Source organism: Rhincodon typus, chromosome 7, assembly GCF_021869965.1.
Source record: "Rhincodon typus isolate 14 chromosome 7, sRhiTyp1.1, whole genome shotgun sequence".
In the NCBI taxonomy this organism is placed as follows: Eukaryota; Metazoa; Chordata; class Chondrichthyes; order Orectolobiformes; family Rhincodontidae; genus Rhincodon; species Rhincodon typus.
In genome coordinates this window covers 80,734,308-80,755,288 of record NC_063338.1, presented here as the reverse complement: position 1 = coordinate 80,755,288, position 20,981 = coordinate 80,734,308, and the positions used below count along the sequence as shown (strand labels likewise).

The 20,981-nt window shown below is 38.8% G+C and overlaps 1 protein-coding gene across 1 annotated transcript in view; it reads left to right on the top strand.

Annotated features, from left to right (window-relative positions):
- neb (nebulin) overlaps window positions 1–20,981 on the top strand; it is a 255,644-nt gene that overhangs the window by 154,431 nt on the left and 80,232 nt on the right. The window contains exons 84-97 of the mRNA XM_048598817.1: window positions 141–249; window positions 2,185–2,288; window positions 2,384–2,497; window positions 6,324–6,521; window positions 7,508–7,612; window positions 10,268–10,372; window positions 11,389–11,493; window positions 12,817–12,924; window positions 13,075–13,188; window positions 13,780–13,977; window positions 18,660–18,764; window positions 18,889–18,993; window positions 19,376–19,483; window positions 19,569–19,676. Coding sequence (XP_048454774.1) covers window positions 141–249; window positions 2,185–2,288; window positions 2,384–2,497; window positions 6,324–6,521; window positions 7,508–7,612; window positions 10,268–10,372; window positions 11,389–11,493; window positions 12,817–12,924; window positions 13,075–13,188; window positions 13,780–13,977; window positions 18,660–18,764; window positions 18,889–18,993; window positions 19,376–19,483; window positions 19,569–19,676 — 1,686 coding nt within the window. The remainder of the gene's footprint in view (window positions 1–140; window positions 250–2,184; window positions 2,289–2,383; window positions 2,498–6,323; window positions 6,522–7,507; window positions 7,613–10,267; window positions 10,373–11,388; window positions 11,494–12,816; window positions 12,925–13,074; window positions 13,189–13,779; window positions 13,978–18,659; window positions 18,765–18,888; window positions 18,994–19,375; window positions 19,484–19,568; window positions 19,677–20,981) is intronic.

Below are 20,981 nucleotides of genomic sequence, written 5' to 3'. Positions count from 1 at the left end.
GCTCCAGTTTAAGTTTTTTACTATGACAATTTTACGACAAGATGTTAAGTTCCTCACATTTGTTTCAATGTTCATTGGATGTTGAAGCCATTGCTACAATGCTTTGTTTTTAATAAGGTTACTGATGTTATTTTTATCAGCTGAAGTACAAAGAGACATTTAACCTTGACAAGGGCAAGTATATTGGTGCTGCTGACTATCCCCATTTGGCTCATTCAAGGGAAATGGCAAAGCATATTAGTCAGGTGAGTTTTGATATGTTTTGTTTTGAAAATGTGACTTAATTATTGAAAATCATGTTGTATGATTTTACACTTTATTTGTAAGACCTACATACAATTGTAGACCAAGTTTGAAAGAACAATATAAGGTTTATGAGAATCCATTCATTACAAAACTCATTCCAGGTACAAATATGTTTTTACAAGTTTTACAGAAGTTATTAAGTTTTTCACAGCCATTGCTTCTTGAAAATAAATGGCAATACCAATACTTAATCCCTCACTATCGACATCTTGGGTGTTATTATTGACCATGAACTATTCTGGACTAGCCATATAAATGATGCGGTCAAAGGTTAGGAATCCTGCAGCAAATAAGTCAAATCTTTACTCTTCAAAGCCTATCTACCAACTACAAAACACCACTCAGGAATGTGGTAGAATTTATTTGCCTGGAAGCTCCAACAATGCTGCAGAAGCTTGACACCATCCTGGGTAAAGCAGCCCACTTGATTGGGACCATATCCGAACATTCACTCCATTACCATTGTCAAACTGTAGCAGTAATGTGTACCATCTACAACTGCAGACATTTACCAAGGCTCCTTAGATAGATGTTCTAAACTCACAATCATTATCAAGGTCAGCAGATACATAGGAACACCACTAGCTGCTAGTTCCCTCCGGGCAACTGGGCTTCCTGACTTGGAAATATATCACTGTTCCTTCAGTGTCACTGTGTCAAAATTCTGGAACCCACCCCCTAATTGCATGTTGAGTCTACCTATACCAAGTAGTTCAAATGGTTCAAAAAGAAAGCTTATCACCATGTTCTCAAGGGCAACAAGGAGTGGGAAAAAATGCTGGCCACATCCTATTAGTTAATTTTAAGAAAAAAAAAACCATGACATTATCATCTAGAAGGACAAGCGAAGCAGACACATGAGAATTATGTCCTTCCTGTCCAAGTCACTCACCACCGTAACTTGGAAATGTATCAACATTCCTTCACTATTGCTGGTTCAAGATCTTAGAACTCCTTCCCTAACATCACTGGGGGACTAACTAAACTAAGGGAAATTAGTGATAGGCAATAAATACTGGCCCAGCATTGCATGCCCCGTGAATAAGTGAAAATGGAAATTAGTTCATGTTTACTCTTGAATTCACTAAACAATATACGCCCAATTCCTGATTGATCTATTTAAATTAAGTAATGGTCATCTTATTGATATCTCATCCTATTGTCTCCTGATTCATTCTTTCATAGGTCAGTCTTTTTTTAATAACATCTCTTTTGTGACAGGTTGGCCCTCCTATTTTATCAGCTCCATCGATCTTTACCAAGATTCGATTGTAATAATGAACAATTTATACATCTGCTTAGAGTATTAGCGTAACCTCTTAGTGATTAACTATCATCCCAAAGAAGACATCTAACAAGATTAAAACAGTGACAAGACTCACACTGGAACATAATTGCTTTATATATTTTAGAAATTATATCTACAAACATATATATAGATGTTTTCATATGTATAATATATCGATAGGCTCAAACTCTTTAACGTATAGTTGTATGTTTGCATAAGAACCTTTTTATTTTGACATATTCCCACATGTGTTAACATGTTATATAGGCTTGAGTCATAGAACAGTGACCACAAAACCATATACCCTTTCTTTTGACTTGAGCCCTGTGACATTTTCCTGACAGAAACTATTGAACAACCAACAACAATTAAACCAAATCATTTGCTTAATCAAGTCAAATTAATAATGATTGAAAATAACTCAATCTTACAAAGTTGCTACTTTTTAATTTTTTTTACACTATATAATTAGTACTATCAAGTAATAAACCTCATTTATTAGGAGAAGCAGATTGACTCAGTTGTTGTCTGACAGTATTGTTTTTGGCTTCATCTCTTTATATTAAAATACGTTTATATCCTACAGAAAGTTTATAAGGATGACTGGGATAGCCACAAAGCTTTAGGATACACCTTGCCTCCAGACTATCTGCCACTGGTTGTTGCTAAACATGCTGATAACGTAAGCAGTGAAGTAAGTAGACTCTAATTCTCAATTCTTTGGTTTTTTTTTTCATGTCATTCATTTATTACATGTGTTTGCTAACAAACATGAATTTGATTTCCCAGTTGAAGTACAAGGAACTGTATGAAAAACTCAAAGGGCATTACTTGGCTGGAGGAGATATCAAGGACTTCCCTGCTGTAATCCATGCAATGGCTATGGATAAAATGAGGAACATGGTATGTATCATTTGAAAATTGTTAACCTGTTAGATAATCAAAAACATTATATTATCATTTGGTAATATTCTGTCGTCCAGTGTGCCATTATTATAGAACACAAGCGCACACCTTCTTTGCAAGCTTAACTACTGCAACGCTTCTGATGCTTGTCCAGAGAGCATAAAAAGGGACATGATCCCAAGCCTGGTGAATGAAGTTAGGATAGGGAGTTAAGATGAGACACAATGGTTTTTCTGGAGATTAGCAATCATTATCAGATGGCTGTTCTACTCAAACATTTCCCCAACTTGGAGTTTCTCTGCATTTCTTCTGGAACCTTTCTAAGTCTGGCTTTAACAGAAGTATAGAGCATAGCATCCCTCTGAAAGTGCAGCAGAGCAGGGTTTGGGAGAGACAGATGCTTTTTTCTTTTTGACACTAACTGCTGTATGGTAAGTTAAGAGTTTAGTTTGAATATTAGTGAGTGTATCAATGGGTGAGAATAGGCTTTGAGGTACCTGGGTAGTGGGATAGGGTGAGTGAGACTACTGGCTAAGCCAATGATGCTTACATCCTATGAATGATTTTAGAAAATGGACTTTGAGGTGGCAATGAGTGGGGTGGCACATGGGTAAAGTGGTATGTCGGTAGGAGTGTATATAAATGAGGTGGTAGTGAGGTAATCCATGAAGTATTCAAGCTGGCAAATGGGTAAAAGTGGCAGATGAATATGATCACAGATGGATGCAATGGCATAAGAATGATGTATAACAGTAAAAGTGTCTGAAAGGGTTAATACTGAGGTGTGCTTTAAGTACCACCAACTATGATGGTATCATATGGGCATGGTGGAAGAACAGGTTTGGATCTTAAAGGAGTAAAACATCACAGTTTCTGGAACAATATATAACTTATGCATCGTTACTGACATGCAATAGAGCACACCTTATTTAAAACAAGATCTGTTCTCATTAGACCTGTAAGTAGTTTTCCTGAACCACATTGTGCTGTGTTTCGAATTTCAGTTACAGTGGTGAAGGGAGCCATTGGGCAGGCTATGATTGTGTGGAAGGAGCTTTGGGAAGCACAAGCAAATTCAAATGGGAAATTTTCATTAGGGCTTGCCTCCACCTTTCCATACGTTGTATCAACTGCAGACTTGGGAAGTGGTCTGCTTGTAAGCTTGTGATCCCTCCTTCTTGGTATGTGTTGTATATAGTCTGGATTGAATAGTAACTAGGCCTATATATCATCACATTGTCAGTATCCTCCATAACGATTTCATAATATCTGCAGAATTGAGTTGAGTTGAGATCCTCACATAATATCAAACTAAACGAGTAGATTGTATAATAGTTGGAACAAATGCATATCCAAGTAATATCTTATGTATTTTAGAACTTGTCTTTTCATTTAGGGTGGCACAGTGGCTACCTCAGAGTGCCAGGGACCCAGGCTTGATACCAGCCTCGGGTGACTGTCTGTGTGGATTTTGCACATTCTCCCCGTGTCTGCGTGGGCTTCCGTCGGGTGCTCCGGTTTCCTCCCACAGTCCACAGATGTGCAGGTCCGATGGATTAGCCTTGCTAAAATTGCCCTGTAATATCCAGGAATATGCAGGCTAGTTAGGTTAGCAATGATAAATGTGGGGTTACAGGGAAAGGGTGTGGGACAGTGTGGGTCTAGGTGGAAGGGTCCATGTGGACTCAAAAGGCCGAGTGGCCTTCTTCTGCACTATAGGGATTCTATGACCTGCCAATGACTTTTTTTTTAATCACAAGGTGACTGGAATAGGCTAAATGTAGTTCCACTTTATAAAGCACAGGCACAACGAGATCAATTTCTGAGCAGCAGATTGCACAGTGATTTGTAGGCTGCATTGTTATTTCATTGTACTTTGCTTGATATTTCTCAATGGGTTAAGACTATCAACTGAGTAGAGTTATTCCTGCAATAGAACATAGAACATAGAACAGTACAGCACAGTGCAGGCCCTTCAGCCCACGATGCTGTGCTGAACTTTTACCCTAATCCTAAGGTCTATCTAACCTCCACCCCTACCTTATACTATCATCCATATGCCTAACTAATAGCTGCTTAAATGCCCCTAATGAGGCCGACTCCACTACCCTCTCCAGCAATGCATTCCACGCCCCTAGCACTCTCTGAGTAAAGAACCTACATCTAACGTCTCCCCTACATCTACCTCCACTCACTTTAAAACTATGCCCCTCATAATAGCTACCTCCTCCCTACGAAAAAGTCTCTGGCTATCCACTCTATCTATACCTCTGATCATTTTGTACACCTCTATCAAGTCACCTCTCATCCTTTGTTGTTCTAAAGAGAAAAGCCCTAGCTCTCTCAACCTTTCCTCGTAAGACCTTCCCTCCATTACAAGCAATATTCTGGTAAATCTCCTCTGCACCTTTTCCAACGCTTCCACATCTTTCCTCTAATGAGGCAACCAGAACTGGACGCAATACTCCAGATGTGGCCGAACCAGGCTTTTGTATAGCTGGAGCATAACTTCACGGCTCTTGAACTCAATCCCTCTATTAATGAAAGCTAACACACCATACGCCTTCTTAACAACTCTATCCACCTGTGGCAGCTTTCAGGGAACTGTGGACATGAACCCTGAGATCCCTCTGCTCCTCCACACTGCCAAGAATTTTTCCATTAACCCTGTATTCTGCTTTCAAGTTTGTCCTTCCAAAATGAATCACCTCACACTTTTCAGGGTTAAACTCCATCTGCCACTTCTCAGCCCAGCTCTGCATCCTATCAATGTTCCTTTGTAACCTAGAACAGCCCTCCACACTATCCACAACTCGACCCACCTTCGTATCGTCTGCGAACTTACTAATCCACCCTTCCACTCCTACATGCAAATCATTTACTAAAATCACAAATAGAAGAGGACCCAGATCAGATCTTTGTGGTACACCACTCGTAACTGAGCACCATGTTGAATATTTTCCGTCCACTATCACCCTATGTCTTTTAAGGGTCAGCCAATTCTGAATTCAATATGCCACATTTCCCCCTATCCCATGCCTCCTTACTTTCTGCCTGAGCCTACCATGGGGAACCTTATCAAATGCCTTACTTAAATCCATGTATACCACATCCACTGCTCTACCTTCATCCACGTGTTTGGTCACATCTTCAAAGAATTCAATAAAGTTTGTGAGGCATGATCTCGCCCTCACAAATCCATGCTGACTACCACGAACCAAACTGTGCCTATCCAAGTGATCATAAATCCTATCTCTCAGAGCCCTTTCCAATAATTTGCCCACCACTGAAGTAAGACTAACTGGCCTGTAATTTTTTTGAATGAGGGAACATTAATAAATTAGAAGAATAATACTTGGAATGATATAAAATCCCAGCCAATAACTATTATTATTTATGGGTTTATTCAATGATTTATTGATCTGCATAGACGAAGAACACACCCCACAGTTTACTGTTGGAGCCATGCAGGTCATCTCAATACCTCTGGGTAGAGTTGAAACAATAAAGCTCAAATCAGCAACTTCAGGTTAAAGTAGAGCTAATATAGTAAATATCAGTCATTCTGTTTAGGATAGGGAAATGCAGCCAAGATTCTTGTTGTTGATTGTTATTCAACTGACTTGGCTTAAAGTTTGCATAAGCAAACATTGGATGACAATAGAATTTCATTTCAACACACTCTGTGGACCAGTAGTTCACTCAACGTTCTGTGAATTGTCACTTCAAATTCTATTCCAGGAGAGGTGCTAGTGAATATTTTTGGTATTTAACCTCACGTTCCATTTCCTGTATTTTATATAATTATTGTTTCCTTTCTTAGCTGGAATATAAGAAGAATTACGAAGATACTAAGGCTGCAGTTCACATCCCCAATGACATGATTAGCAATATTGTGGCAAAGAGATGCCAACATATTCTCAGCGACCTTGAATACCGCACCTATCTTCATCATTGGACCTGCCTGCCTGATAAGCATGATGTAATTCATGCGAAGAAAGCACAAGAGATCCTAAGTGATGTAAGTGACAACTTAATATATTCATGGGTCTTAACCATGAATGGTGCAGCACTAAGGAGAGACATGATTTATTATATACATGGAGGGTCTGTGCTGGAGCCTGTCGTATAATGGGAATTAATATGTTACATGTGATTGAGATTCCAAGAGGACCAAGAGAGAAACACTGTATGAGAAAGCTTTATTCAGTGTATATTATAGTGCAAAGAGTTTACAGGATTTACTGACAACAAGGGAAAGGTAGTCCTAGTTAAGATAGAAATGTAGCCAGCTCAGAACTGTAGCAATCTAGCTAGATAGTGCAGTCTTCATAGTCCAGTACAGACATCCAACAACCAACAGAGGCCATTTAAATGAAATCCATGGAGGGACAACCATGTATGGTTTAGTCCATGGGAGAAGCACAGTTCATAAGTATATATCCTCTAATTACAAATTACATCCTATAGGGAGAGCAGACTAATCACAGTAATTTTATATTTGGCGTTGAACAATATGGATAATAGAGCTGCAAGGAATAGTTCCACAGTGTCTCAATCATGGTAGAATTTATTCACTACTTGCCGTGGTGGTGCAGTTGGTGGAGCAACAAATGAAATTGTAAACAAGAGATAGTAGGAACTGGTTTTGCCAGCTTGGGAGTCTTGCCTTTGTGGTTTTCCTCGACTATACTGTTTATAGTTGAGCCTTCCAATTAAAATAATGAAGTAGTTTAAAAGTAGTATTGTTAATGTATTTCAAACACAAAATAAAGATGCCCCTGGTGTTGCTATGTTTCAATCATTCATCTTTATCTTCACATAATATAGAATACTAGCTACAATTTGATCTTGGTGTTTGTGGAACAGAAATTTTCAGAGGAATTTAACATCCTTGAAAGTTCTCTTTGCTGTTCTGTGGTTGTTTTAATGACTGGCATCAGTGCAACAAAATAGCTGGTAGAGGGAGATGTCAACTTTTGCTAACTTTATTTTTCAATGTTACAGTTTGTGTACAAGGATGACCTGAACTGGCTGAAGGGCATGGGCTGCTTTGCTTGGGACACTCCAGAAATTCTACGAGCCAAACACTCCTATGACCTACAGAGTGAAGTAAGATGTTCTTAGCTGTGTAGCAATTTTTTTTAAGTTTAATGATGTGAGTACTAAAATACAGGCAAACTTGTGGAAGATTAAATCAAGTTCATTTCAGGAAGATTATATCAAAAAATGATGAATGGCAAGTTAATCTGTGCTATTGGTTTGCATATTATTAAAGTACTTCAGATAAAATGTTGCAACATCCTATTGCTGTTAGCTTTTTCCATTGGGTTTCGGAACTTGAAAGAATCCATTAGGCTGTACACTAGAACGTACTTACATATCAACTTGTAAAATATGTTAAACATTGCTAAAAAGGGACAGGAATTGAATTCCTTTTTGTTTTACATTCATCAAGCTTGACATTAGATTGTGTCTCTCATGGTGATGCAATTGAATCTGTTGACTGTCAAACTGAGCTAACTGATTAACCTTAGATCAGGCAGGTCAACTCTCATAGGTCAGGGCATTGCCATGAGAAATGCAGCACAGATTGACAACTCTTTCTCACTGAAAAAAGGGTGACCAAACCAATGAGTGCCCTATTCCCATGTGAGAAAAATTAGTGTCTCCTTTCAAAGCTTGGTTTTTTTGCATCCCTGTACCAACGAATGCAAGACTTAAATCTTTGTTAAAAAGAGATACAAAATCAATGTTTAAATTCTGTACTACTGAGCAATTATTTGTAAAAGATCACATTGCTTCACGTTATAAAACAATTGGCTGAGTCCATACTTTGGTGACGAGTGAGGAAAGTAGAAGAGTACAAAAATACAGTGCCACTAAATACGAACTCAACTCAATGATTTTTCAAATGCTGAGTTTCTAATCTCAACCTAAGCTATAATGAGAAAGTGCTAGGCAGAAGCAAGAGAAATGTCAGGGAAATAAAGCAGCAAGTCTTTAAAGCTTTATACTACCTGGTTACGGGATAGTTCAGGTAGAAGACTAGGAGCAGTCACAGTTCTTTCCAATAAGTTGTTACATATGATTTGTAGATTAATGTGATGAGAAAAGAGCATTAGTAAAGCACAACACAACATTATCACAAAAAATGACTAAAAGACATTATAAAAATTAAATATGTTGCAATGCTTCCAATTAGTGATACCTTGCAGTGCATGGTCAGACCTGTAATCTCAGTTTAACAAAAAAAAGGTTCCAAGTAGCTGAGTGGAATCGGGTGTTCAGCTTGTAGGCAGGATAGCCACATAACTAGGTGCTCTTGTGGCATTAAGTTTGGAGCTATCCAGATCATTGGTTGATCTGGAGGCCCTTCAAAGGCCAATTAGTTACCAGGAAAGGTCACCATCCCACTGCAGGCTTTAAATAACTGAGATGTAAGTGGCCTGTAACCATGTGGTGTATACGACAGGTAAACCTAGGTAAGTAAACCTGTCAGCTTTGGGTGAAGGAGCGGGCAGGAGTCCCTTGATCACAGGCAATTGGACAGCAGCAGGGAGTTTGCTGAGAGCTACCCTTTCCTCTTGCTTCTGATCACCCATTCCCCTGACATTCACCTCTCCAGAAAACGGCCCCCTACATTAAAAATCACCTAAACCACACACACACACACACACACACACACACACACACATACACACACACACCCAATGAATAAATTACTTATTTTTCAACTTGATCCTGAGAGTTTAACGTGATCTATAAAAGAAGCAAAGGTGATATGAGAAAAAAACATTTTTCACTCAGTGAATGGTTAGGGTATGGAACGCACTGCAGGTGTGTTGGAAGCCGGTTTAATTGAGACATTCAAGATGAACATTGATGCTTATTTGGATAGAAGAAGTGTTCAAGGGTATGGGAAAAAAAACAGAAGATTGGCGCTAAGGAAAGATGCTTGTTGGAGAGCTGGTGCTGGTATGATGGGCTGAATGGCCTCCTTCTGAACAGTAACTAGGCAATGTACTGTCTGTTGCCTCACCACTGCTTGATTGGCATTAGATTTGGTCCATGCCTTAAGGAGTCAGTGGGATATATCACCACCTTTCTAGCTGTTTGACCAGACCAATGCTCCTCAACAAGATTCTGCCCGATAGCTGAAATGAAATATTGCTGCAAAAGGACATACTTTTCTGGATGTATTCTTTGTTGCATTAATCAGGACAATTGCAAGAAGACCAATCCAATGAGAAAACTAACATTAATACTTCATGAGTGCAGAGTACTGATTGGTAGAGGTGTTGCCATGGAGAATGCATGGCAGTTAACTGTTAATCATAATAATTCACCACGGCAACAACTCCATCTATCAGTCTACTTGCCAATTAATCAGCACTGTCCTTTTTTTTAATGCACTTGTGGGACATGCACTTGGGGAGGCACTTGCCAGTGGTGTTGTTTCCATGTATCTGCTGGCATTATCCTTCTAGATAGATCTCGTTGTTGGTTTACAAGGTGCCTCGTAGTGATCATTGGTGAACTTCTGCACAGCATCCTGTAGATAGTACACACTACAGTCTGACCATTGGTCTTTGCCTTAGATTGGCATTCTAGCAAATTGTTCCAATGAATGCAACATGAAAAGTTTGACAAATATCTTTTTTCAGCAATTCTCAAGTTCTGAGTCACCAAACGACTGTTAGAGATGAAATATCTTGTTGGCAGGAAACCAGCATTTAAAAAATTTGGACACTTGATTTATTACAGATCACATACAGAACTGATGGCAAGAAAAATTTTGAGAACTACTCTGTGATCACAGATACACCAGTCTATATGACAGCCGTCCAGAGTGGCCTTCAATTAAGTGATGTAAGTATTTGTCTGCTTTCATTCCAATGACCCTAAATAGTTTTATCTTACTCTGCAAGTTCATAATTATCTGAGAACTCTTTCCATGTATACTTCTGTGTGAGGTCTTCTGTCCTTTGACATCCTCTATATATCAGGGCCTGGAGGTTACTGTCGGTCTGACTGGTGGATTAATGCATTTCATTAGCAATCCTCTCCCTGACATTTTAGCCCAGGTTAAAATAAAATTGTTCATTTAAGCCTTTATTGACCAAGTCCTCCAGTTGCTGCACCCCAACTTTATTGGGGTAGAAACTCTCAAACATCATGCTTGTTTCTTGGGTGAAAAGGTAGAATTGGGGACCAATACTGCTGCACAATCTTTCGTGTCAGATGAGCCTCAAGACTTTGGCTGCAAAATTGGAAGAGGTTATTTTCGCATGTGTAGGGGTTTCACTGAGACAAGTGTTAGAAGCACAGAACATTTATGCCACTGAAGGTGGCCATTCAGTCTATCATGTCTGTGCCAACCAAAAAAGTTATGAAGCCTTATTCCACTTTTCATCTCTGGGTTGCAGTCCTTTAAGTTACGTAATTTAAATGTGTATCCAAGTTTCTTTTTAAATGTGATGAGGATTTTTGACTCTACCACCCATTCAGACAGATGCCTTACATAAGTAAATTAGCATTTGTCTTAGGACCAACTCTCAATTTTACATCAACCGGACAGAGCTTTCCCTGTGTATCAGTTAGTCCAGAACTATCATGACCTAATCAGCAGATCTTGAAGGAACTATTGGAGTCTACTCACAAAAAGAGGGTGTGAACATTTTTTTATGTTGATGTACTCTGAAGCCAAGAGGAGCAAAGCCTCTGTCTACACAGTCTAGCATCCTCTGTTTCATCTGTTTGGTAGCATTTATTGCCCTTTCTTCTATACTAATTTTTTTTTTTTGGGAACATTTTCACATCTTAGCTCACAATATGTTAAGTTATGTAACCTTCAACTAACAGGTTGATTTTTTTTGGTCTTGCAGGTTAGGTACAAAAAGAACTATGAGAAAAACAAGGACAAATACACAACAGTTTTAGACACTGTGGATTACAACAGGACCAATGGCCTCAAAGCTATGTTTAGCAGTGTAAGTTTTTTTGCATGGATATTTTGAGGAAGTATTAAATGGACAATGTTCTTAGATATATAAACAGATACATTTCATCAATACCTGCGGAGGTTCAATAAGTGCACTGTATAGTGATGCATTTAGCAAAGCATTCTTTAGTCAGATGAACACGAGTGAATGATAACCTGGTACCAGAAGGAGACCAGTGCCCCTGAAACTGCAATCCAAAATGAATTATCATCTGCAGGCGAGTTGAGGAAGAAAGGAAAAGAAACAAGAAAGTCATTTTACCGCATCCTTAATATGTGAAATGATTAGAATAATGTTATTGCAATGACATCATTGCAAAAGTCTCTGTTAACAATAACTGCCAACTATATGAGATGGATATGAAGACATAGTCCCATCTATGATTGTCCAATACCCTTGTCCACTCATACATGTTACTATTGATGATATTTTAAACCTACTTAATTATCATAAATATAAGGTGTTAGTTATCCCATCACTTCACCAGTAGCCACTAGACATCCATTTTCCGTGCTCTCTTTCCAGCTTGTCACTCTTCCTTTCACAGGATGTAATTGGGATAGTTTCTGTGATGATAGTTAAAAACTAAGCCGCAGGAGTGGGATAAGGCAGGTGGAATTTTAAAAAAAATAAAAATTCTGTTTTTTTTGGAAAAATAGTATGAACTATTTCATGTATTTTGAGAAACCTGACTCAAGGGCCAGAACCCTCAGAACTGGACATCTCCAAAGTGGCATGTGATAAAGGAGAAACAAAATATATTCAGAAGCAGCAATCAGATGACTCCAAACTTGAGATTTGCAAATTTGTAGATTAAAGGAGAAAAGGAAATCAAAGGTAGGTGAAAAATCCCACAAGTTGAAATTCCTGGAGAAGAATTAGAAGGGACAGGTTTCAACGCAACGAGGGAGTAGGGTGGATTAGAAGTGTGTAAGAATGATAAATTTTCATTGAGGTTAATAAAATAATGCTGTTATGCTCTTGTATTTCATGGCATCATCCAAGACTTTGGTGCATGGTTGTGTCTTTTGTTGGCAGTCAAGTAACATGCTCTCAATCTCTTGTCAAGTATTTAATTGTTTATATTCGCATCTTTGTGATACGAAATGCATCAACATTCTGGAGCATTATGCAATGTTTGTTCTAATATCACTCATTCTTGCTAGTTATTGAATTGTCTATTTATTTATTAATACATTCATTTACTTGAACCACCATCATTGGTGTACATGCTGTTTTTGATAATGTTGTTCAATGTGAAAACAATGCTTCTTCCACTTCCACAAAATCACCCGTGTATTGTTTCTCCAGAATGCTTACAAACTGGCCTGGGATAAGGTGAAAGCAACAAGCTATACAATGCCAGGAGATTCATTTTCGATAGCTCTGGCCAAGGATCAGAAAGACATTCTTAGTCCAGTAAGTAGAAAATTGCCGTGAAATGTAGCTAAGGCCAAGTAGCTGAGGATATGTTCCTACATCCCTGGCACTGGCAGGAAGAAAGATTTTTCACAATTTGTTTTCTTTTCTAATGCAAGATTGTAAAACTGTGTGCACTCAATCTTTCAGATAAAGTATCGGGAAGAGTATGAGAAGTTCAAGGCTCTCTACACACTGCCACGCTCTGTGGAGGATGATCCACATACCATGCAATGTCTGAAAGCTGGCAAGTTGAACCTTGATGTAAGTAGTGTTCAGATTGCATCATGAATCCAGAGTGAGTAGGCCTGAATAATTTACAAACTTCTCCAAGTGGCATTGTAATTCCTTCTGTGGCCAACTCTTTTATGGCCAAGGTATCCTTAGTTGTTCCAGAACTGAGGTGATTGGAACACACTTCTAAGAAACAATGAGGAAAACAATTTTGATCTGGGGATCCGCAATGCTTTATGCTATTAAACCAGAATCATTTGATAATTACAGACAGATCCAGTATCACCCAGAATGCATTATTCTCATTATTCATGCTAAGTCCTGTAACAAGTCATAATGAACTGCCTCGTTTTAGATTTCAATCTATTATTTTGCATGGATGTTAAGTTTAAACTTGTGTCAATTATTTTATTGGTATAATATTGAATATATTCTTTGCCATACATCTGTAAGTTTTACAAAAGACAGTTAGCTACTTTGTATCAGGCCATGATAATGAGAGAATTATTGTTGTGCCTTATTTTTTGCTGAATTTTATTTGTCGCTACTTCATTCAATGAGAGTTGATTATTGGGGTGAAAATTCACTGGTGTTAATCCACTTGGTCTGTGCTTTGTGCAGCGTCTATACAGGCAAAATTATGAAAATAACAAAATGAAGGTGCACATCATGCCAGACATGCTGGAGGTGGTTGCTGCCAAAGACACCCAAGCCAAAGTCAGCTATATTGACTATCGCAAGTATCTCCATGAATGGACGTGCCTGCCAGATCTACAGATTAACATACATGCCAAGAAGGTCTGCGAGCAACTGAGTGATGTAAGTGATAGTTTTCGGTTCATATTAATTTAGATCAAATAAGCAGCTGTAGTAGCTTTCCAGTTGTGAAATACCAAAATTCAGTGAAAATAGAGAATGAAAAACACCTCGCTGGAATCCTGGCAAAACATTTGGGGAAGCAGATTCAGTAGCAACATTTGAAAGGAAAATGGAAATTGGATATGCACTTATAGATAGATAATTGTAGAAAATTGTAGGGAAACGCAGAGAGAGGAGGGGAATAGATAATTAATTGGCTAGCGCTTCCAAATTGCTATCATAGGAGCCAGAAGTCGATCTTCTATACAATTTCCTGGTTCAATGCGTAAAGGCAATTGATCAACAAAGATAACAGTATTGATTTCTGATCTGTGTTGAGTAAAGTTGACTTCAACCAGCCTTCCAAAGTTCACTTCATTATCGTAGGGCTACAAAGAGTATAGCTACTAGCAATCTGCACATTGCCCAGGCTATTTGTCTGGTAGCAAGCACCATCTAGCCAGGCAATTAGTCAACCAAGCAATTATACATGTAATGTAGTAGTAATCTAAATAAGCCTGAAAACCAGAATATATATGTAAGAGGTATTGTATTAGTGTACATAGTTACATAGTTAGTTGTCCATTAGCCTCCAGATATCTGTTTCAGTATAAACCCCGACTCTTTCTGATATAATTCATATCGGTTAACCTATAGAAAATCATGAAGAACATAAAGTCATAGGGTCATAGAGATATACAGAATAGAAATGAATCTTTTGATCCAACTCATCTATGCCGATCAGATATTCTGAATAAATCTAATCCCATTTGCCAGCATTTGGCCCATATCCCTCCCAATCCTTCCTATTCATATACCCATCCAGATGCCTTTTAAATGTTGTAATTGTACCAGCCTCTACCACTTTTTCCGGCAGGTCATTTCATACACACACCATCCTCTGCATGAAAAACTTCGCTTTTCAATCTTTCCCCTCTCACCTTAAATCTGTGACCTCTAGTTTTGGACTCCCTCAACCTGGGGCAAAGACCTTGTCTATTTACCCTATCCATGTCTGTCATGATTTTATAAACCTCTTATAAGGTCACCCCTCAGCCTCCAACACTGTAGGGAAAATAACCCCAGTCTATAGCCTCTCCCTATAGCTCAAACCTTCCAGCCGTGGCAACATCCTTGTAAATCTTTTGTGAACCCTTTCAAGTTTCACAACATTCTTGCTATAGCAGAGAGACCGGAATTGCATGCAAAGTTCCAGTAGTGGCCTGTACAGGCGCAACATGATGTCCTAACTCCTATACTCAATGCACTGACCAATAAAGGCAAGCATACCAAACACCTTCTTCACTATCCTGTCTGCCTGTGACTTCACTTTCAAGCAACTACGAACCTGTAGTCCAAGGTCTCTTTGTTCAGCAACACTCTCCAGGACCCTACCATTAATTATATACGTCCTGCCCTGATTTGGCTTTCACTCTGGCAGTAAGGGATCACAACATGGTAACAGCAGCAATAGCAAATGGATTGTTGAAGAAACTGACAGCAAGTCAGTACTGAAACGACAATTGCAAAACTTATTTTCCTAACAGTCATTCTTCGCCTCATACCTGAGTTACATTTTAACAACAAAGACTGAGGGCAACAGCTATTGTGAAACAAACAAGCTGTATGTATTGTCCCGCTTCATAAAATAAAACAGATCACAGTTGATTCAAATTTTAGAAACTAATTAAAAATAGGTCTTTTAAAAGATGCTGAAAGAAAAGCTTCAGCCCACTGCTGTGATCCTGGAATGAAATGCAAAAAAATCCAAACAATACACTGTTAAACACCATTTTTAATATTATAAAGGCCTTCCCTGTGTCCAGAGGTTGGTTGATCCCACCATTTTGTTTTCTCAAAGTCGGCTACTCTTTTGCTATAAGTGCTACCTACAGTCCCAAGCCAGCAACTATTAAGGAAGAAATGTCTAAAGCAACTTCTAAAGCTACAAGGCAACGAGACAACAGAAGCTTTACATTGCAACTCAGGTTTTTATTTGTAATTTAAAAAGCAAAAGAAGCACTGAACTGATGAAAAGCAAGCATGTGGACTGGTATTCCAGTATCATTTTATCTGAACTCCAGTTTTGTAAAGTGAGAATGAATCTTCACTTTATAGACCAACTGATTGCAATAAGGAGAGACAGGCTGGGAAGCTTCTTTTCACTTTGGGGAATGAAGAATTAAATCCTCTGGTAATTTGAGTGATGATTATAGTGGTCCAGACAAGACCTTCTAAGTAGTAAGAAGACCAACTCAACATCAGAAACAACTTCAGGGTTCATAGACTTGAATTCCTGTGATGCTGCCTCCAGCTAGGTGAAAATATTGACGAATTTGTTGGCACTAATGTATATAAAGTGAATTTACTGAAGCTAACTTAGCTGAAACTTAGTTAATTTTCTCTAGACCCATTTAAATCTTTCTCAAATACATTTCTGGACGAACCTAAATATTGCACTATTGATACCCTGCTAGAAGAAGAACAAAATTTCGAAGAACTTGTAGCAGGACAATAGCACCTACAGGTCCTTGACTCTGCTATAACAATTGCAATTGTCAACAAGAATGCTAAAATACACAAATCGAGTATGAGATATAGACTGTTTTAGTGGATATGATCACTTCCAGCATCTTGCAACATGTTCAAGCTAGGTTCTACAAGAGAACATTGGGCTAAAATGTGCAAGAAGTCCACATGTTTGAAGAAACCTAAAGCATAATGCAATTCTCTGCAGCAACACAGAATTAATGCCAAAGGTATTTCTGGATTTCCATCCATGGCACACAAGCATAGCAACAAACTGTAAGAGGTGAATGCAACATTGCAGCTCACAGACTCCTGTCAGAAGGTAAATGTACTCACTCTGTCACACCACATGGGTGCCATCAGAAAATCTAAAGCCTTTACCTCTATCCAAGTGATGTGCTGATGCACTGACAAAAGGCATGATCAACATACACTCTTTGCCAAAGCTGACACTGATGCAAGTGCAAATATCACTTTTTATAAGCATCGTATATGAGATAAACCCAGAAAACTGGCACAATGTGGAGCAATTGACAGATGATAAACAAACTGCTTTCAATGGTCTCAGAGATAGTAGGAACTGCAGATGCTGGAGAATCTGAGATAACAAGGGTCTAGGCCTGAAACGTCAGCCTTCCTGCTCCTCTGATGCTGCTTGGCCTGCTGTGTTCATCCAGCTCTACACCTTGTTATCTCTGCTTTCAATGGTCTGATGTCTTTACGTTAGAATTATTCATCTTAAATGTCAAAGTGGGTCCTTGGGACAGACACCTGAAACCTTTTATATTGCTGATAGGGCGGGATCATTGCTCATTGATCTAACAGAATGAAACAGATGACACAACTGAGATGTATATAATCAACCAGCCATCACTCAAGATAGTGACTCTGATACTAAAAGTATCACATCCAAAAACAATCAAACACCCATGGTGCATGATACAAATCGATTCACAATGATAATCAGTACATCACATATTGAAGTTACACAACCAAGTTATGATATTTGTGTAAAGACTGGATCTGGTTATATTATGTGCCCACTGAAGTGATATCCTAATGTAGAAAGATGATGTTTCATTGTGCATCCCTTTATGTATTCAAAAGAACAGGTTTCCTACTCTGCAAAGGGAAAAGGGAGGTGTTCTATTATTTCACAGATCTCAGAAAGGCCTTACACCTGGAAGACAGCTAGATGCTATTGCAACATGTCATGGTCTAGTATAAGAGGTCTCCATCTGGCTCTATACATTCCATTTATTGGCAGTTGGTCTGTTAACAAGAAACTAGTTAGATTGTCAGTTAGACAGCCAGTCGACTGTACACATAGTGTGATATTAATCTATGTAAGCACTAACACAGACTGCACATGTAATTCTGTGTCATGTTTAGTTGTTAACAAACTTCCAGATATCTGAATCAATATGACCCAACTCTTTGTAGTGTTTATTACATGGACATAGAGAAGACCACATCTTGTTGAAATTTTTAAAATACTGAGAGGCCTGGATAGAGTGGATGCAGAGAAGATCTTTCCACTAGTAAGAGACTAGGACCTGAGAGCACAGTCGCAGAGTGAAAGGATAACCCTTTAGAACTGAGATGACAAGGAACTTCTTCAGCCCACAGGGTAGATAATCTGTGGAACTCATTGCTGCAGAAGGCTGTGGAGACCAAGTTGTTGACTATATTTAAGACAGAAATGGATAGGTTCTTGACTAGAAAGCGGATCGAGGGTTAAGGGAAAAGGCAGGAGAATGGGGTTGTGAAACATGTCAATCATGATCAAATGGTGCAGCAGACTCGATGGGCTGAATGGACTAATTCTGCTGCTGCATCTTATGATGTTATGGTCTTATGTTGGCAGCAAATGATTACATCAGCATCTAAGACTAAAGCATCTTTGGAGGTGTTAAGGACAAGGTCTAATAAATTCCATGCTCTTTATGTAGTGGCCTCGAGCAAGCACTATCAATGTGATGACTAGACTGCTTCCTACTTATAGGAAAGGTTGAAGGCTAGAAATTACTGTTGAAGTTCCCTTCTCTTGTTTTTCTACTGCCGCTGATAACAGCACCACAGTGCTGATTACATTTTTCTTTCTATGATTTCAGGTTCTGTACAAAGATGATCTCAACTGGCTTAAAGGAATTGGTTGCAATGTCTGGGACACTCCTCAAATACTTCACGCTAAGAAATCCTATGATCTACAAAGTGATGTATGTTGGGAGGATTTGTCACTTCAATATGATATTGCCATTGATTCTCTGTTTCCTTCTTGTTACTGTCTTTTAACAGGCACTGATCATTTAATTTCTTTTCCACTTTTATTTATCCCCGCAGATTCAATACAAGGCGAAGGCTGAGGCATCAAGGGACCAGTTCACCCCAGTCATGGATACTCCCACTTATCGGCAGAATGTCACCAACGCTCAACAGTTGAGCGATGTAAGTATTTTTTTGAATCAATTTATAAAAAGAGACATCAATAACATAGACTTAGAAATCTACTATCAGCTGCGGGTTAAAACAGAATGATAAATGCTATATAGTGTCATTTCCATATATAACATGTATTGCTTTATTACACTTTCAACATAGTCTGCAATACATTTTCTGACTTGAATATTTACCAAATGCCTACTTACAATGTGTATTCACATTAGAATATATATACTTGTACAAATACACATTGTGCTGACATAAAAGCATTTCAAGACAGACATATATGTGCATTGATGTACAATTCAATTATTTTGCTTTTAATATTTAGAAAATATATTATATATGAAAATGAAGTATTTTATTAATTCTCTTCCTTGTTTTTCAGTTTGTGTATCACAATTCCTATGTGACAAATATCAAAGGCACAGTTGCTCCAACCACAAAGACTATGGATCTGGATAGAGCTAGACATGCCTATAAGTTACAGAGTGAAGTAAGTATGCGTCTCTGTTAGATTTTTAAAATAAATCGTGGGAAACCTCTCCAACTAATTGGACTTTGTGACATTCCTTTTGTAGAATCTTTATCGTGATACAGGCCGAAGCCTTCTCCCCACCGGATATACCATTCCAGCAGATATCCCATTCTTAAAGCATGCCAGAAATGTTGATCATAACCGCAGTGATGTAAGTATTACCCTGAACCCCACTTTTGAATCTCTCGAATCAGGTTTCCACACCTGTTGCTGCACTAAATGAACTGTTCACAACGTTACAAATCATGTTCTATCTGACAAAGGCAAAGGTAGGTTTCTGTCCTAGTCCTTCTGGTCTTTAGCCTTTGACATGGTTCTCAACACACTTCATCCAATTATCCTCCGCTGCCATCAAGATGGCAGGACTGAAGTCACATAATTCCATTCTTATTTATCAAACCTCAGTCAATCACTGGATCTCCAGGACCTACCCTTGGCCATGCTCCTATTTTTCATCTACATGCTGCCCTCCAGCTACATCATTCAAAGATTTAGCATTAATTTTTCCACGTACACACTCTGCTCTCCCTCACCATCATCTCTCTCAACTTTTCCACCGCTAGTAAATTATTCAGCTGTTTGGCTCACATTCGGTACTAGAGGAGCAGAAATTTTCTCCGATTAAATCATGAAAAGACTGAAGCCAATATTTTTGGTCATTACTCGAGGATTTCATTGTCCAGTTACCATCACCATCCTAAATAACACAGCGTGGAGCTGGAGGAACACAACAGTCCAGGCAGCACCAGAGGAGCAGGAAAACTGACATTTCGGATCGGGACCCTTCAGAAGAAGGGTCCCGACCCGAAACATCAGCTTTCCTGCTCCTCTAATGCTGCCTGGCCTGCTGTGTTCCTCCAGCTCCACACTGTGTTATCTCTAACTCCACCTATGGCAGTTCTTACTATCTCACCATCACCATCACCATCCTGCTCTCTAGCAATGGTCTGAGATTAAGCCAGTCTGCTTTCTTTGTGGTAATTTTGAAACGGTTTTCACCGTTATTAAGATCAGTTATTTCCATTTCAGAATATCAGCTCTTAACTCATCAGCTACTCTTTCATGCCTTGGTTACCTCTGGACTTGACTATTTAAAAGCACTCTTGGTTGGTCTCCTACATTCTATTCTCCATAAAGTTTCAAAACTCTGCTGCCTGTGACTTAAGGAGCAAATGCTGCTCCTTTATCTCTGTACACGTAATGTACATTGGCTCCATAAGGATTTAACTGATTCTTGTTTTCAGGTCCATGGCTTTGCCCCTCTCTGTTTCTGTGGTCTCTCCCAGGATATCTATGCTTCTCTAATACTGACCCTTGTGCATCTCCAATTTCAATTGCACCTCTGTTACTGGTCATGCTTTTCATTCTCTGGGCCACAACTCACCTTACAGCGCTCTGTCTCTTAACAATACTCCTTAACTATTTGTTTAATTAAGCTTTTGGCTATTTAACCTAA